This window comes from Staurois parvus, unplaced genomic scaffold (assembly GCF_062004578.1).
Source record: "Staurois parvus isolate SC_StPar_1 unplaced genomic scaffold, SC_StPar_1.0 ptg000025l, whole genome shotgun sequence".
NCBI lineage: Eukaryota > Metazoa > Chordata > Amphibia > Anura > Ranidae > Staurois > Staurois parvus.
Genome location: NW_028317821.1, coordinates 5,703,747 through 5,720,427, shown reverse-complemented (window position 1 = coordinate 5,720,427; position 16,681 = coordinate 5,703,747). Strand labels below are relative to the sequence as shown.

The window sequence follows — 16,681 nt, the reverse complement described above, 5'->3', positions numbered from 1 at the left end:
TGTTAAATCTGGGAGTCCATTGTCTTGTGTTAGCAAACACTTATCAATACAATGCAACATCACAAGGCCCCAAATTGGGACAGGTTTAAAGCATGGAGCTAAATATAGATTTGAAATGCATTTATGGAAATTGTTTTACCTGCCAAGTGTTGTAATTCTTTGGATTCAGATACTCGGCCTACAGTGCAGCAGCAGCAACATGGCTTGGTGAAGGACATTGGAGAAAACCATACTGCAGCTTATTAATAATTGGGTTATGAAGTAGCAGCAGAACACTAATGAGGTCATTCTCCTCACTCACTTTAGGCACCTCTCCTATAGGCATGTCCACTGCAGCATGTGTGCGTGTAGCAGAGCCTGATTGGTCTCAGAAGACAATGGACTCCCAGATTTAACACACGTGTATGAAGAACATTTCATTGTGATTAAAGGTGTATCCTAGAGCTGCAGCTTCTGAGCCTGTGTTTCGCCAGTATTCCTTGCCTTTAAATAACCCACTCTAAAGCCCATGTCACTTCTTTGCAGCTCTGCGTGCCTTGTTTGCACAGTCAAGGCAGGCTATTTGTGTGAATGGGCTGTTGTGTCAGAGTTTCCTGCAGAGAAAACTTTGAGTTTAGATCTACTTTAAAAAAAATATTTTGTGGATGTCTGAATGCCAGACCACTGCTACCCTGTTTTCAAAGTAATTTTTGTAATGTTAGATGGCTTGTTTCTAAGTTTACATCCCTGTTTCAGGACCTGGATTACCTAAAGGTGATTTACCATTTATACAACAGTGATTCTGAAGATGAAGAGCAGGCACGTGTTGCTTTAATTAAGAAGCAAGAAGAGAAAAAGAGGTTTGAATATTTGACAGCTTTACTTTACTTGAGATTAATTATTATTATTATACAGTATTTATAAAGCGCCAACAGTTCGCTCAGCGCTGTACATTACAATGAGAGACAGAACATGCAACAGTACAATAATAATACAATGCAATACACGAGGGGTTCGAGGGCCCTGCTCCTTGGAGCTTACAATCTAGGAGGGAGGGGAGAGTGGTACGGGAGGAATAGCTGTGGGGGATGGAGTGGTAGGAAGAGTGGAGGAGGTCGGGAATTAGCAGGGGGTGGGGTAGGCTTCCCTGAAGAGGTGGGTTTTCAGGGTGCGCCTAAAGGAGAGGAGAGTAGGTGATAGTCTGATGGATTGGGGTAGGGAGTTCCAGAGTATGGGTGACGCCCTGGAGAAGTCCTGGAGGCGGGCATGGGATGAGGAGACTAGGGAACTAGAGAGAAGGAAGTCTTGTGAGGAGCGGAGAGTGCATGCATAACCGCATGCCTAGGTTATAATCAGAGTAAAATAAAGCCAAAAAAAGTGAGCGCACGGACTCAGACAAAGCAGATAGCATGAAAGGATGAACCCCTATATCCTCAAAAGCATGTAAAAACATAAAATGCAATGCTATGAAATATTAAATAACCAAGGTGCTAGTAAATAAAGTGACAATAGTGACAAACTGAATGTGAGGTGCTCTGAAATTAGCACTAAAGGGAATAATGATGCATATGTGTCACGCTAAATGACAGCAAGAAAGTGATATCAAAAAGTTAATATAAAGTGACAATGGTGAACAGCCCAATATAAAATGAATAAATGAATGAGATCATCCAGATGAATATCAAATAAACGTCCAAGAAATCTCCATGATGAACAGGTGAAAAGTGACTCCGTGATAGATAATGCTTTTGAATGCACTCACCAGAAACACATATTAAATGCGCATTTATTCTGTCCACTGTGGAGAAGTTGCTGGAGTCATCCCTGTAATGCAATGAGAGGACAGTGGTGTTCTTCTTGTCTCCATACCATGATTTTTCCGGTGGATATTTTCCCTACCTGTGGAGGAGCAGGATATATTGCTATGCGCATTTAATATGCACTTCTGGTGAGTGCATTCAAAAGCATTATCTATCACAGAATCACATTTCACCTGTTCATCACAGAGATTTCTTGGACATTTATTTGATATTCATCTGGATGATCTCATTAATTTATTAATTTTATATTGGACTGTTCACCATTGTCATTTTATATTAACTTTTTGATATCACTTTCTTGCTGTCATTTAGCGTGACACAAATGCATCATTAGTCACTTTAGCGCTAATTTCAGAGCGCCTCACATTCAGTTTGTCACTATTGTCACTTTATTTACTAGCACTTTGGTTATTTAATATTTCATAGCGTTGCATTTTACGTTTTTACTAGGTTATAATCTACCTGGTCCGGTAGATTATAACCTAGTCTCCGCTCCATTCCGCTTGGAGAACAACAAAATATCTGCAAGTGTAGTGCTTTCTCTTAATCACAGAGGTTACTTTTTTCACTGTTCAAGTTTAAGGAAACAGAATTAACACGATTAAGCTGTTAGATGATCAGAAGAGTGTTTCGCTTCTGACATCGCTGTCACCTGCTATTATGAAGTTGACTGCTTAGGCTGATGTCATACTTGCTATCCTGCCGCTGGCGAGAAATTGCCAGTTGCAGGATCGCTATGATGGACATAACATTAAAATTCTCACCTACTTGCATGTGTCACTCCTTCACCAGCTGGATGAGCAAGGCAATGATCTCTTGATAATGATTTACGCTCTAGCAGTATTAAGGAGTAAGGCTTTGCTGTCAAAGCTAGTGAGGAAGTGACACATACAAAGCAGATGAGCATTCTCTTCACACATTAGCCTTACTCAGAACAGTAGTGAGCAATTGTAACATAACAATCATAAAACCTATTGTGAATGACCCAATATGCCGTTGGACATCGGAATGATGTCACCATAAAGTAAAGCAGAAGTTGGACTGTTGCACACTATAACACTTATTTTTTAAACCATATACGAAAAGCAAAACATGAAATCCATTTGGTTCATAATTCACCATCAGATTTGATCTAATTTCAAGTATAAAGACTGGATTTTTTTATGTTTTACACAATGACTAGTAACATTTCATTCTTTAAAGAAACAAGGAAGCTGGTTTGTTGCTATCTGTAACAGGTCCACTTTGCTCTAGTTTTCTGTATTCCATGGTCACCATATCTAAGATTCTTAATTTTCTGTAGTTTATAGACAGAATGAAGAATTAACTGTAAGAACAAGGTTTGGGTAATATATGACACTAGACCATTGAGCTTGTGCTACACTGAATTCAACTAAAGTGCTGATTATTGACTACTAGGATTGTGATTTTAATGCTGAGCCTTTAAAGGTAGATTGATTTATCCTGCTGTAGTAATATTATTTTATACCACTGAGTTTTTACTAATCAGATGGGAACACTTTATCAGCAGCAGCTTAAAGGTTTTTATTTTTTTCTTAATACATCCACAGGGTTGTGATTGTACAGAACATTTGTACTTTCTGTTAATTAAAAACCCCTGTGGGACAAGGGAAAGCTTTTACATTGTAGAGCCCTTATTGTTTTGTGTTCAGCATTTCCCTTGCCAAATTAATTTGCCAGATTCGATGGGGGGTCTATAACAGGCTGACTTTATTTTATTCATAGTAAAATGATTGTGTTCTTGGTGCTAATAATGATAATTTTAAAATATTTTTGCATAGGCAACGGGAGAAAAAGATTGCAGATCTCAGAGCAGAAAAGCAAAGTTACAAACCTGGCATGTGGAATGTCAACAGCGTAATGCTTGGGGGTCTTGGGTCAGACCCACCTGTACTGGGTAAGCTTACCTCTCAGATCTTTTACTATAAACTACACCATTAATGCTACAAGCTTTAAATGTAGCTGTCACTAGGGCTTTATGTCCATTGTGTAGATTGGTCTGGTTGGATGGAACAGATTGTATTTTTGAAATGTACTCCGTATAATACCCCAAATCAGTCAAATATCAGCTTTCTGTAACCCCAGCATAGCAGGATTCAGACTTGGAGAAGGAGGGGCAGCACTGGGAACCAGTCAGGCTCTATTGCATGCACATGTGCTGGCAGTCAACATGCTGACAGCAGGACAGAGCATAAGGGTGAGCTTATCAGTTTCATACTGCTCCTTGACTGTCCAATCAGCAAGCTCAGAATATGTTTGGGTCCTACTGTAGTGCTGTAACTGCAGTGGAGGTCCTAGACTTGGCTATGCTGCCTGCTATGTGTTTAATTTGGCTGTACAGAATTAAAAATAATTTTGCATGTAAGAACATTGTTACATATGCTTTTCAGCTGTTTATTTAGCTGCTTTTAACTATGTGTGAGCATCTTTGTTTTTAGAAGAGATGGCTTGGGGATCAATTTTATTTTGATGCTTGAATGAACAGAGGGCACAAACTGGGGTGGAGAAAGTGGGATGAATAGAATTTAAGTGATCCTGCACCCCACTTTCAATTTGCAATGCAATATTTAGGGCACAAGTGAACATAAGGATTACCTTTTGGTGCTCAAGAGTATGAACCTAAAATGATTAGTCCACCCCAAACCACCTGAAAACTTTTTACATCTCTTGGGAAGTTTATTGATGAGAGCTCCAATTTTTTGGCTTTTTAATTACTTTTGTATTATGTTGAATGCAACAGGAGGTGCTGGGATGTATAAAGGTAGACAGGAACTCCCAAAACTCCCAGATGGACAAGGACAGGGTTGGGTATTGAGGAAGGGAAATCTCACTGTTGAAGTGTCCAAAACATAGATAAAGCCAGGGGATGGCTCAGTCAACCAGGCTACACCTATACCTAAAATGTCACTTGAGCAGACAGACCCTTTCAGAATATTCTCTTCACTATGTTACTTTTGTGCGAATGAACCCTTTCAGATATTCAGCTTTTTTGTTTGTACCGCTGTAACCTATAAATTGTTACCTTCCATGATGATGCTTTTCTTTTTTTATTTTTTTAGACATGCTGATTATCCAACAATTATATTCATGACCACTTTGCAAGGGTTGTCTTTGAGTTGCATAAGAAGTCAATGATTGTGGATCTCTTATCTTAATGGGGCCAAAGAAAATTATCTATCTGTGTCTATAGGCAATATATGCAGTGGATACCTCAATAATATACTCAGTGGATACCTCCAGGGGTGTATTTACCACAAGGCAAACAAGGCACTTGCCTAGGGCGGCATTTTTCAGGGGGGCAGCATCTCCCCCCAGAAGAAGGGATGGAAGAAGGGACACACACCCCATGGGAACCAGGTGGGATCTGAGAGAGGCTGTGGGATGTCCAGAGCTGTGAAGAAAGATGAGTGTCTTCCTCTCTTTCGCTGGGGGGGGGGTAGTGGAAGGCTCTCCCAGGTGGGGGGGCAGGGGTGTTGTTGGTCAATGTCAGGCTTTCTCCATGGGAGGGGGAAGGAGGAGGTGTTGGTTCATGTCCATAGGGGCATACGATCTTTGTGTTGCCTAGGGCAGCACAAACCATAAATTCACCACTGGATACCTCAATGGGGCTGTTGGAATTGCATTTATAGCATAGCTATTGATTCATAGCATTCTCAATCCTATTGGTATAGAGAAGCTCCGCCACACTGTTACATACAGTAAGGGAGAAAAAATATATTTTTAGAGGCATTTTGTCAGTATGAAGCTCTATGCTAGTTAAGCTGTGTCTAGTGCACTGTGTAATCAGGCAGAACATAAAAGGTGTCCTAAGTCCTCTCCCATTCATGACTAGGTCTTGAGCCCTGCATACAAAAAAGTTAGAAAAAGCATTGGTTCATTGGAGTTTGATGCTTAATGTGCATGGAGAAGTTGAAAACAATCAGCTTCATTGTGCCTTAGAATTGGCATGCTAAGTTAAGTGTCAAGTAAGATCATCAAGATTCTATAAGAGTCTTCCCTAGAAGAAGGTTTAAAAAACTTCAGTGATTTGCTTTAATAAATAAAATGAAATGGACATAGCATTTTATAATGACAACTTTTGGACACTGTCACCTTATAATGTGCTAAGAGTAGCAGAGCTGTCAGAAAATGTCTGTTTCCATTGCTGGTGTTCAGGAACTGGAATAATAATACATACATCTTTCCTCTTCAAAGTGTGTTCTTTGTACAATTACAGTATGACCATTTAATGAACCATAGTTTTCACCTGGATCATTTTCAGATGCTGATTTGGAACTAAAAGAATCAGTGAACACTTCATGTCAGGTATTTTGCAGTTATTTACCTAAACTGTAGTACATTCTCCATTAACCCCTCTAAAGTTAGTTATGCGTGAATACACTGTACATTTTAGCACCAGACATATAAATCTGTTTGAAAAACTGGCAAAGTAACGTTATTTTTTATTTATTTTTTAACTTTTTTTAAAATCTACATTTCTTTTATACCATTATGCAGTTCTCTTTTATTTTTGCATTAAGGTAGACATATCTTCCAGCCATGTAGATCTTCAGAAGAAGATAAATGCTATATGGAATGCTCTTCACATACCAGAAGGCCAGCGGCTGGATATGGCTATTAAATATAGTTCCAATGAGTACAGAGACCAGCTGCCAAAGGTAATAGATTTGTATTTCTAATAATTTCATTACACGTGTAGTTTAGGTTTAGTTATCTAGAAACATTACATTTTCAACAATGATATTCAGAAGTATATTGCTACTGAATTAAAATATTATTATTATTACTATTATTATCATACAGGATTTATAAAGCACCAACAGTTTGCATATCACTGTAGAATATATGGGAGAAAATATAATTACAATCCAGTCCAATACAGTTCAGGGGGCCATTGAGATACATTTTCACATCATGACACAGCACACCATGTTGATAGACACACAAAGAAAATTTTAATATTTAATATATTGAATGCTAATTACTTCTCTGCTTGATCAATACATGTTCAGTTACCTCTTCAGTCTATTATGAATGCTGCTGCTCAGGGGCGGACTGACAACTCATGGGGCCCCCGGGCAATAGGGGATCATGGGGCCCCTGTGTCCTTGCTCACCCTCAAACCACACCCAAAAAAGCCTATGAAAGGTACCAGGGGCATCTCATGGGGCCCTCTAATGACCCTGGGCCCTCGGGCAGTGCCCGAGTGCCCAAATGGTCAGTCTGCCCCTGCTGCTGCTAGACCTATACACCTTGCCAATGATCCATTGCCACTGTCCCTCTTTGCCAATCCCTTCACTGGTTTTCATTAGCCCAACGTATGAAATTCAAATTACTAACCACAACATACAACAGTCATCCACAACAATGCTCCCAGCTACATCACCAACTTCCCTCACAGAACATTTTGCTCTCCCTTGTTACCTTCTCCCATGCTTGACTTCAGGACTTCTCCAGAACTTCTCCTATCCTCTGGAACTCCTTACCCCGGTATGCTCAAGTTTAGCTCCTACCCTGTTTGCCTTTAGGTTATCCTTGAAAACTCATTTATTCAGGGAAGCCTACTCCACCTCCACCTAAAAACTGTACTTTTGCCACCTCCATCAGATCATCCCCCGTAGTTATTACCATTTGTATCACCTCCTTTTAGATTGTGAGCTCCATGAGCAGGGCCATCCTATTCCTTCCGTACTGAACTGTATTGTAATTACACTGTCTCTCTTTATATTGTAAAGCGCTAGGCAAACTGTTGGTGCTATATAAATCCTGTATTATAATAATAATAATAATTAATGAGGTAGAATCATATTGACTGATAATACATAGTACATTCAGTTATTTGTAGTCTATTTAGAGTTCACATTATAGTAGATAAATTCACTTCATTTGGATCATGCAGACTTTTTCATAACAGCATTGGAATCTAATAGTTTTGGGTCAGAAAATGTATCCAAACTGTGTTCTAGTTTGAAACAAAGCAATTTTGTGACATATGAAATGAAATCACAGCACTGTAGAGTAAAATGCAACAATGTAGAGATTACATGTATACAAATGCCATGTTGTCAAGTACATTCATTTTTAATGGAGTGGGTTTCTTTTTATATTTTATGCAAATCTCAAAGGTCATTACAATAAAGAAATTTATTCACTTCTCTGCTTTGTCCCTGAACACAAATGCACACCTAATCATTCCAAATAGCTACATCAAGATGGACATAAAATACATTAGCTCACTTTATATTTTCAGGGACCTTCCTGGTCTGCAGTACACAATGTTGATAAGTGCAGACTGCAGACAGGGTGAATGTAAACAAAGCAGTCTTTACAACAGCTGGGCCTTTAACAACTTTTGGAGCACAGGGAAAGGAAAAAAGAGAGGGAGAAAATTTGAAAAGTAGCTTTGTGTCTCTGGATATTTTCACATTGCTAGTATATTTTAAAACTAAATATTACTTTGTAATACCAATATGGAACACTTTACATTATTGAATTAGTAAACTGGTGCAGGTCTGAGTGCCTTTTTAAGATAATAAAATGCATTTTTTGGTAGAACGGGGAAGCAATATTGGGACTGCAGAGGTCACGAGCAAGGCAAGCCATAAAAGATGCGATTTTCATTCTTGAACCATGGGTTGCAGGAAAGAAAATCTCTTGATTCCCCCATTAACATAGTAAGTGTTGATGGGGGTATCCCTCTTGCAGCACTACTGTATTCTGTTGGCAGGGAGCCTTCTTTGCTGGTAGAACACAATTATCACTGCTGGTGGATATAGCCACTGGCAGTAGTCGCATGCAAGAAATCCGACAGGCTGGTTGTACTGAAGCCAATCAATGGATCGTATGCAGTACAATCAGCCATAGATAAATTGAATTTCAACCAGTCTCTGCTGAACCGGCTGAGATTTCATCCATCTTAGAGAAAACAGAAGGACTGATTGATAGGCTGTGATAGCATTTAAGACATGCTTAAGTGACCTTTCAAACAAAGTTATCACATGTGATTTATCTTGAAAGACCACTTAAGCAAGCTTTAAGTGCAATTGTAGCTTGATCAAACATGGCCATGGAGCCTATTTAGTGATCCTCTGTTGCCACCTTCTTGCCCTTTCTTTGGTCATTTGTCTGGATGCACATTGCTATGAGCTTCTCTTTTATGCAATAAACATTTTATTAAAGAATGTCATGTAAGAAAATAAATTCAGCATCCTGTTCCATTTCTAAGGCAATACGGATGTGGGAAAAAGCAGTATTACTCATCCAGAAAAGAGAGAAAATGTTAGCTGAGCTGGAGATGTTTGAGAGAGAGGCCTCTGATCCCAATAGATTCTTTCACAAAGGTAAGTTCATGATAATGTGAAATAAAGCATGCAACAAACTGTAATTACCCCAGATGTTCTTGCTGTATCTGTTCTCTGGTAGTAATGCAAATAATTCTTGTATTGTAAGAAATAATGCCTGGTACACACCATCAGTTTTTTTTTTTCAACTCAGACTGAACAAAAGAAAACTGAAGAGCTCGGGAGGAGCTCGCTGTACTAACTGTCCAATGTTAGTACAGCAATCTCCCCGTTGAGCGATTGTGTTCTGACAGGGGAACTGCAACCCCTCCAGAACACTCCGGTCAGCACTCGCAGCCATTGGCTGCCAGCACTGATCGGATGATGGTTTTTCAACTAGCCTGACCAGTTTTTGCCAGACAGGTTGGTATACACATGGGCCAAAAGTTTAGTCAGTTTCTGTTGAACCGGCCAACACCAGCAGACATTCGGCCCGTGTGTACATTGTGGAAGTGCAGAAATGAGCCATAACAAGTTCAGTATTGACTTCAAAGATAATCAAGCACCCAGAAGAAAATGTACCAAGTAAAAAAAGTGAACTGTTATGACTATCTGGAAACCATTACCAGTGTGTGAGGTTAGAAAATCTGCTCAGCCTACTTGTGAGCCTAAATCCATACCTACTTGCACATTTAGTCGGCATTTTGTGCTAGGTAAGACAGCAGCCTCTCGTCACATAGGTCAGTCCACATTACTAGCCATCTCCTAATTTGAGCTAGGATAAGGCTACAGTTGGCTCAAAGAGAGGGAGGAACTGGAACCAGCTCTGTATTAACATAATAACCCATTGCTTGGAATGTAGGTTAAATAGTTTTAATAGGCCTCAATCAACAGAAAAAACAGCCCCCCCCATGAATTTAGTATAAGTTGGTCATATGTTCTGTTTTGATTCCTTTATACCAGATCATTGAGTTAAACCATGTGGATAAAGTCAAGCTATACACGTTATAGCTGGGCCCTAGGTCTTTTTAATTTTGCTAAAAGGCTAAAAGGATCAATTTTGCCTAAGAATCACATTTTGGGCAGAATTACTCCCATACCATAGGTTCACACTTATGTGGATTTGTGCGTTTTGAGCTGCTGTGTATTTTTGAAAGGGTCAGGGACTTTTTTTTCCCCATAATAGATTTTAATGGAACTGCACCAAAAATGTAAGTATTGCTTTTTTGCTGCATTTTTTATGCATTTTGTGGCATTAAGCTGGTTGTTAAGGGGTGGGCAGCCGCTGGCATCCTCAACAACCAGTAAACAACATGGTTGTTGAGGAGCGGGTGGCTGCCAGCAGGGTTCCCCACTGACAGGTGAATATAAACAAACCTATTCCCTTTGGGTCTGGTATGGATTTTAAGGGAAACCCCACACCAAAATTTTGAAAAAAATTGTGTGAGGGACCACAAAATTCATGCCAGACCTTTATCTGAGCATGAAGCCCAGCAGGTCAGGAAAGGGGGGGGGGGGGTGAGTGAGCCCCCCCCCTCCTGAACCATACCAGGCCACATGCCCTCAACATGGTGCCACTACTTATTCACCAAAAAAAAGTGTAAAAAGTGAATATAAACACAACCATAGATTTTGACAAGTCCTTTATTGAAAAAGTGAAAAAAAAAAATTGTCCTCCGAAGTAGATCCAACATCAATCACGATAAACCTTAATCATTCACATGGGGGAGGTGGGATCTGTGGGCCCCCCTTGTTAAAGGGGGCTTCCAGATTCCAATAAGTTACCTCCTTGTAGATCCCCATAACCACAGCCCAGGGTTGTGGGAAAGAGGCCCTTGTTCTCATCAACATGGGGATAAGGTGCTTTGGGGGGAGTCCCCCCTGCCCCAAAGTGCCCCCCCATGTTGAGGGCACGTGGCCTCGTATGGTTCATGAGGGGGGCGCTATAGCTCATCTCCCCCCTTTTTCCTGACCTGCCATTATGTATGCTCAGATAAGAGTCTAGAATGTTTTTTTTCGGGGATCCCACAACGTTTTATAATTTATTTTATTTTTGGAGTGGTGTTCCCCTTAAAATCCATACCAGACCTGAAGGGCAAAAGTGCCTTTACGCTCGCCTTGTAATATAAACCTGACTATACATGGATTGAAAATTGAACTAAAAAGTGAGTCAGTAGACCGCTCGTATGTTTTTCGTATGGTTATTGTGTTTACTGTAACTGTTGATTTCTGCTTCAAGATCGAAACAGAACAAATTAACATGTTGGAAATTTTTTTCGAATGAGGAAGTGAAATGCGCATTAGCAGCAGTAATAGGGGTACTAGTGGAAATCGATCAGAAAAAAATGTTGAAAATGAAATGCGCTGGAAAATTTCCAATACAATGATTGGGCCTTCAAATGTTATATTGAAAGATCGTTTAATTTTTTTTTTTTTCAAATTTTCATTCTTTATTCTATGTACAGTATAGCCAGCTTAAATGTTAGCAAAATGAAGCGATAATTAAATACAATTCATTGCACACTAGGTGAATATTTCTTATTGTGATACATGGTGTCATCTGCTCCACATTACCTCCTTTAAACAGCATGGTAGGATTTAAAGCTATGCATATCAGAACCATAGACTAACTTCTGATCTGGAAGAGATAACAAATGAAATACATTTTTGACTTTACGTTTTTCTCAGAAAGTGGGTAAGGGCAAGTCTTAGGACATAATCCTTGACAAACCTTCCCGCCAACATTGTGCATGGGGATAGCACATTGGGTACATTGAGGGCTGTTGTTAGAAACCATGGGGCCCCATACAGCCAACCTGACAGGTCCCCCTTAAAAAAACAACAAAAAAAACATAGTTTACTATGCTTCAGTTAGGAATAAACACAGTGAGTGATCCATACTGATCGCTCATTGTGTTCATTCAAGAAATGAAGGGGCTGGTTAATGTGACATATTTATCAGACCCTTCCTCTATTCTCCATCCTGAAGGATCCTATTGTGTGCTTGCAGTTGCCGGTGGAAAGGAGAGGAGGGAAGCCTGCAATGTGGGGGCCCAGGCAGCTGGGTGAATCAAATGTGCACAGTGAGGGTGATTGATATGGTGGGTGTGGGGGCAATTACTGGAATTGATCTCCTGCATGGCTCTCTGCAGCAGCTGAAAACTAGTGGGTTGGATAACAGAAGAATCCAGTTTTCATATGCTGCAGAGAGAGACATACAGGGCATCGGTTCCAGTAATTGCCCCCCCACCGTGCCGATCATCCTCCCTGCCCACATTCGATTTACCCAGCTGCCTGACCCGCCCCCCCTTCTGGCCTGGGCTCCATACAAGAAGACTTGTGGTAACCCCTTATCCGCAGCCCTGGATACATTAAAAGAAATCAGGGGCGGACTGACCATTTGGAAACTCGGGCACCGCCCGAGGGCCCGGGGTCAGTAGGGGGCCCCATGAGATGCCCCTGGTACCTTTCATAGGCTTTTTTGGGTGTGGTTTGAGTGTGGGCGAGGACACAGGGGCCCCATGATCCCTTTTGCCCGGGGGTCTCATGAGTTGTCAGTCCGCCCCTGAAAGAAATAGTAAAACACTCTAAATTTAATGGTGTTGATATGATCAGGCAACTAGAAAGAGTGTATTACAAATTACTTGCACCCTTTTCCATAAATTAGCCTGGGACATGTATGGCCTGTATACTTTATAGTAGAGACAGGATAGGTAAAACCTATATTGAGTAAACAATCTAGGAAGCTGCTGCATTTGTGATCATGCCTATTAATTTAAAATGTACACTTTTTTAATATGAACCTGGAATTAGGTTTAAGTTGCCAAGACAGTTCTACAGAGAACTGGAAATAAAGTTGGCCTTCAAATAACCAACCAATAAACACCCTTTTTTTTTCTTCTAAATTTAGGTTACAATGGTACATCAGTTGCACGTATGGAAGAGTCTAAGCAAAGAAAAAAGCTATACAAACAAATGTCAGACACTGAGCGTGCTATAGCTAAAATATTACAATTTATAAATAGGACATTTAATGACATAGTCAGTTACAAGGTAAGTGGATATTACATTTCCTATACTTTACTCCCCTTGGTGCAGACCTAACTTCTTGATGTATATGTAAACCCTTACCTTGTAAAACAACCCATTCAGTTTAAAATATAAATTAAAGACAAAACATTTGTGTATATGTTGTATAAAAAAAGAACATTATACATGCTGTACCTTTTTTATTTTTATTTTTTTTATAAGTGATCACACAATCTCTGTTATTAGTTGCATAAGGAACTTAGAGAGGTAGGGGTGGAGAAACAGCAGTACACCAATCTTCCAAGTGAATGGCTGTGCAGAGGGGCGTGGCAGCACAAGTCTGATCATTGGAGGACAAGCAAACTGTTCTCCCAGAACAGCCAGAAACCTGACCACACTGAGATAGATGTGCTCTCATGCCTAGTGTGGTCATTTTGAAATGAGACAGCAAGGAGACTGGCAGGATAACCAGGTATTTCACACAAAGGAATCAATACAAAGACACTAGGATACTTTTTAACAAAAGTACATGGTACAACAGGCACATGTTAGGAGTATAAAATTAAGAGAAGGGGGTTCGACTCCCGAAACGTTTTAGCACTTTATCAAGGACGCATGCTGTCCTTGATTGGCACCTTTGACTTCTTGTCTCTGTTTTTATGACCTTTATGGCTTGTGAGTATGTTTTTGCATCTTTTTAATACATTTATGGTTTTTGCGTTAATGCACCTGTTTTGTTTTTTTCTGTAAGAAAACAAAGTGTACAGACCCTAGTGCGATTAACCTTTTTATTATAGAACACAATTAAAAGCATAATCCAATGCCCTTGCACACAAAAATACATCTTGTGCAAGGCCGTTGTTACCAGTAAAAAACTTGCAGTAATATGAACTATGGCATTCTGACACTGTTGATATTAAAGTCTGCAGATGATTTTTAAACTTTTTTGTGCAACATGTGCATATATACTATATTGCCAAAAGTATTGGGACGCCTGCCTTTACACACATATGAACTGGCATCCCAGTCTTTGTCTGTAGGGTTCAATATTGAGTTGGCCCATCCTTTGCAGCTATAACAGCTTCAACTCTTCTGGGAAGGCTGTCCACAAGGTTTAGGAGTGTGTCTATGGGAATGTTTGACTTTTCTTCCAAAAGCGCATTTGTGAGGTCAGGAACTGATGTTGGACGAGAAGGCCTGGCTCGCAGTCTCCATTTTAATCCAGTCCAAAGGTGTTCTATCGGGTTGAGGTCAGAACTCTGTGCAGGCCAGCTAAGTTTCTCCACCCCAAACTCACTCATCCATGTCTTTATGGACCTTGCTTTGTGCACTGGTGCGCAGTCATGTTGGAACGAGAAGGGGCCATCCCCAAACTGTTCCCACAAAGTTGGGAGCATGAAATTGTCCAAAATGTTTTGGTATGCTGACGCTTTAAGAGTTCCCTTCACTGGAACTAAGGGGCCAAGCCCAACCCCTGAAAAAACAACCCCACACCATAATCCCCCCTCCACTAAACTTTACACTTGCAACAATTCAGTCATGCCCATACCGATCTTCTGGCAACTGCCAAATCCAGACACGTCCATCAGATTGCCAGGCAGAGAAGCATGATTGGTCACTCCAGAGAACACGTCTCCACTGCCCTAGAGTCCAGTGGTGGCAAGCTTTACACCACTGCATCCAACGCTTTGCATTGCACTTGGTAATGTAAGGCCATGGAAACCTATTCCATGAAGCTCTCTACACACTGTTGCTGTGCTAATCTGAAGGCCATACAAAGTTTGGAGGTCTTTAGCTATTGATTCTGCAGACAGTTGGTGACTTCTACGTACTGTGCGCTTTAGCATGTGCTGATCCCGTTCTGTCATTTTACATGGCCTACCACTTGGTGGCTGAGTTGCTGTTGTTCTTAGTTGCTTCCACTTGTTATAATACCACTAACAGTTGGCCGCCGAGTGTTTAGTAGCAAGGAAATTTTACAGATGGACTTATTGCACAGGTGGCAACCCATCACGGTACCACGCTTGAATTCACTGAGCTCTTGAGAGTGACCCATTATTTCACAAATGTTGGTAGAAGTAGTCAGCATGCCTAGGTGCTTTATTTTGTACACCTGTGGATATGGAGGTGAGTTGCAACAATGAGTTGCAGCAGGATCTTCATGTATGTACTGTATGGACAAACAAGCTGTCCCTCTAGTATAAGAAAAATACAGTAACCCATCATAGGAAACCAAACGCTATGATGAAAATAGATTTGTGGTAGGACATGTGGGTGGCCTATGCAGGTCTGTATATCAGTTTGGTGGATGGCAATGCAGGTCTGTACATCAGTTTGCGTTTTGATGTGTAGCCTTGTGCAGGTGAACAGAGGTCCATAGACAGCTGCTGACTGCCCTCAAAATCCACATAGAAGTGCAATCTTCATGCCCAGATAAGAACACCCTTAAATTCACCAGCCCTAATTACAAATACCAGAGTTAACTGCTAACAATCAATATTTTATCATTTGCAGGGCAGACCGTATGCTGAAAAAATGAAGTGGGACAAAACAGAGATGCTTTACTGGCTGCAGCAAGATCGTCGCAAATCTTTAATGGAAATGGATACTAAAAAAGAAAATATGTTTGTACAGCTCGATCCTCTAAATTAAGTTAATTCAGAATTTTGTAATCATAAACATTTAATTTGCAATTTTATTTCCAAATAAAGAGAATTATATTCAGAACACAACATAACTAATGTGATTTCTCAATACACACAGTTTACTATGGGTCATGCTTGTCACCTCTTGGAACCCTATCTCTGTTTCACAGATGGAATTCAAAACAGTTCAGGCAGGTGAAGTCGTCAGAAAAATCATGAACAGAAGTATTTCAATGCCTGTTTACATGTTGCATGAAACCATTATGATTCCCAAACACATATCACAAGTAATAATAATGCAAAATTTACTTGTTGAAAATTGTTTTCTCAGCTTATTTTTTGGGTGTTATAAAATTACACTTTTAAATATTCCCAGACAGTTTACGGATATTAAGGGAATTTACAATGCTCTATTTCCCCACAAATAAAAGACATGAATGTTTTAAAGATGATTTTTATTGAATTTTACATAAAGTATTCAATAATAAATAGTTCATATACAACAATCAAAATCCCTCCAGTCATTCATTGGTACATCATTATTTCACAGCAAGGAGCAGTAATACAAAATACTCATGGCTTGTACAGCATGTAGTACTTCAAGGCACAAAAGGAGTTATTTATGAAAAGTCTTCAACCCTGATAGTCAAGGTAGGAACAGTATGGGCCTCATATTTTTTCAAAATGAAAAGGTTTATTTAAAAAATATGCGTATTAATGTATGAAAATACAAGTACAAATAAAATATATAATAGTACAAGTCTCATTTTTCCTATTGGTTTCATTCTCATCTATGCATTGCAAGTATGTTTTTAAAGGGAAGCTATAAGGGTCCATTTGCATCTACACATGTGGGTTACCACTTGCATTTTAAAGCACACATAGGTGGGAATGTGCTCTTAAACAT

The 16,681-nt window shown here is 39.9% G+C and overlaps 1 protein-coding gene across 2 annotated transcripts in view; it reads left to right on the top strand.

The window, feature by feature from the left end:
* The window catches only part of CCDC87 (coiled-coil domain containing 87), a 71,238-nt gene extending 54,952 nt beyond the window's left edge, over positions 1 to 16,286 (top strand). Inside the window, exons 15-21 of one of the 2 annotated variants that reach the window (XM_089694119.1) lie at positions 736 to 839; positions 3,602 to 3,717; positions 6,082 to 6,125; positions 6,341 to 6,478; positions 9,046 to 9,160; positions 13,011 to 13,153; positions 15,644 to 16,286. In XM_089694119.1, coding sequence (XP_089550245.1) covers positions 736 to 839; positions 3,602 to 3,717; positions 6,082 to 6,125; positions 6,341 to 6,478; positions 9,046 to 9,160; positions 13,011 to 13,153; positions 15,644 to 15,781 — 798 coding nt within the window. In that variant the 3' untranslated portion in view covers positions 15,782 to 16,286. The remainder of the gene's footprint in view (positions 1 to 735; positions 840 to 3,601; positions 3,718 to 6,081; positions 6,126 to 6,340; positions 6,479 to 9,045; positions 9,161 to 13,010; positions 13,154 to 15,643) is intronic. The other variant, XM_089694128.1, reaches the window with a different exon arrangement.
* Positions 16,287 to 16,681: the final 395 nt, after the last annotated feature.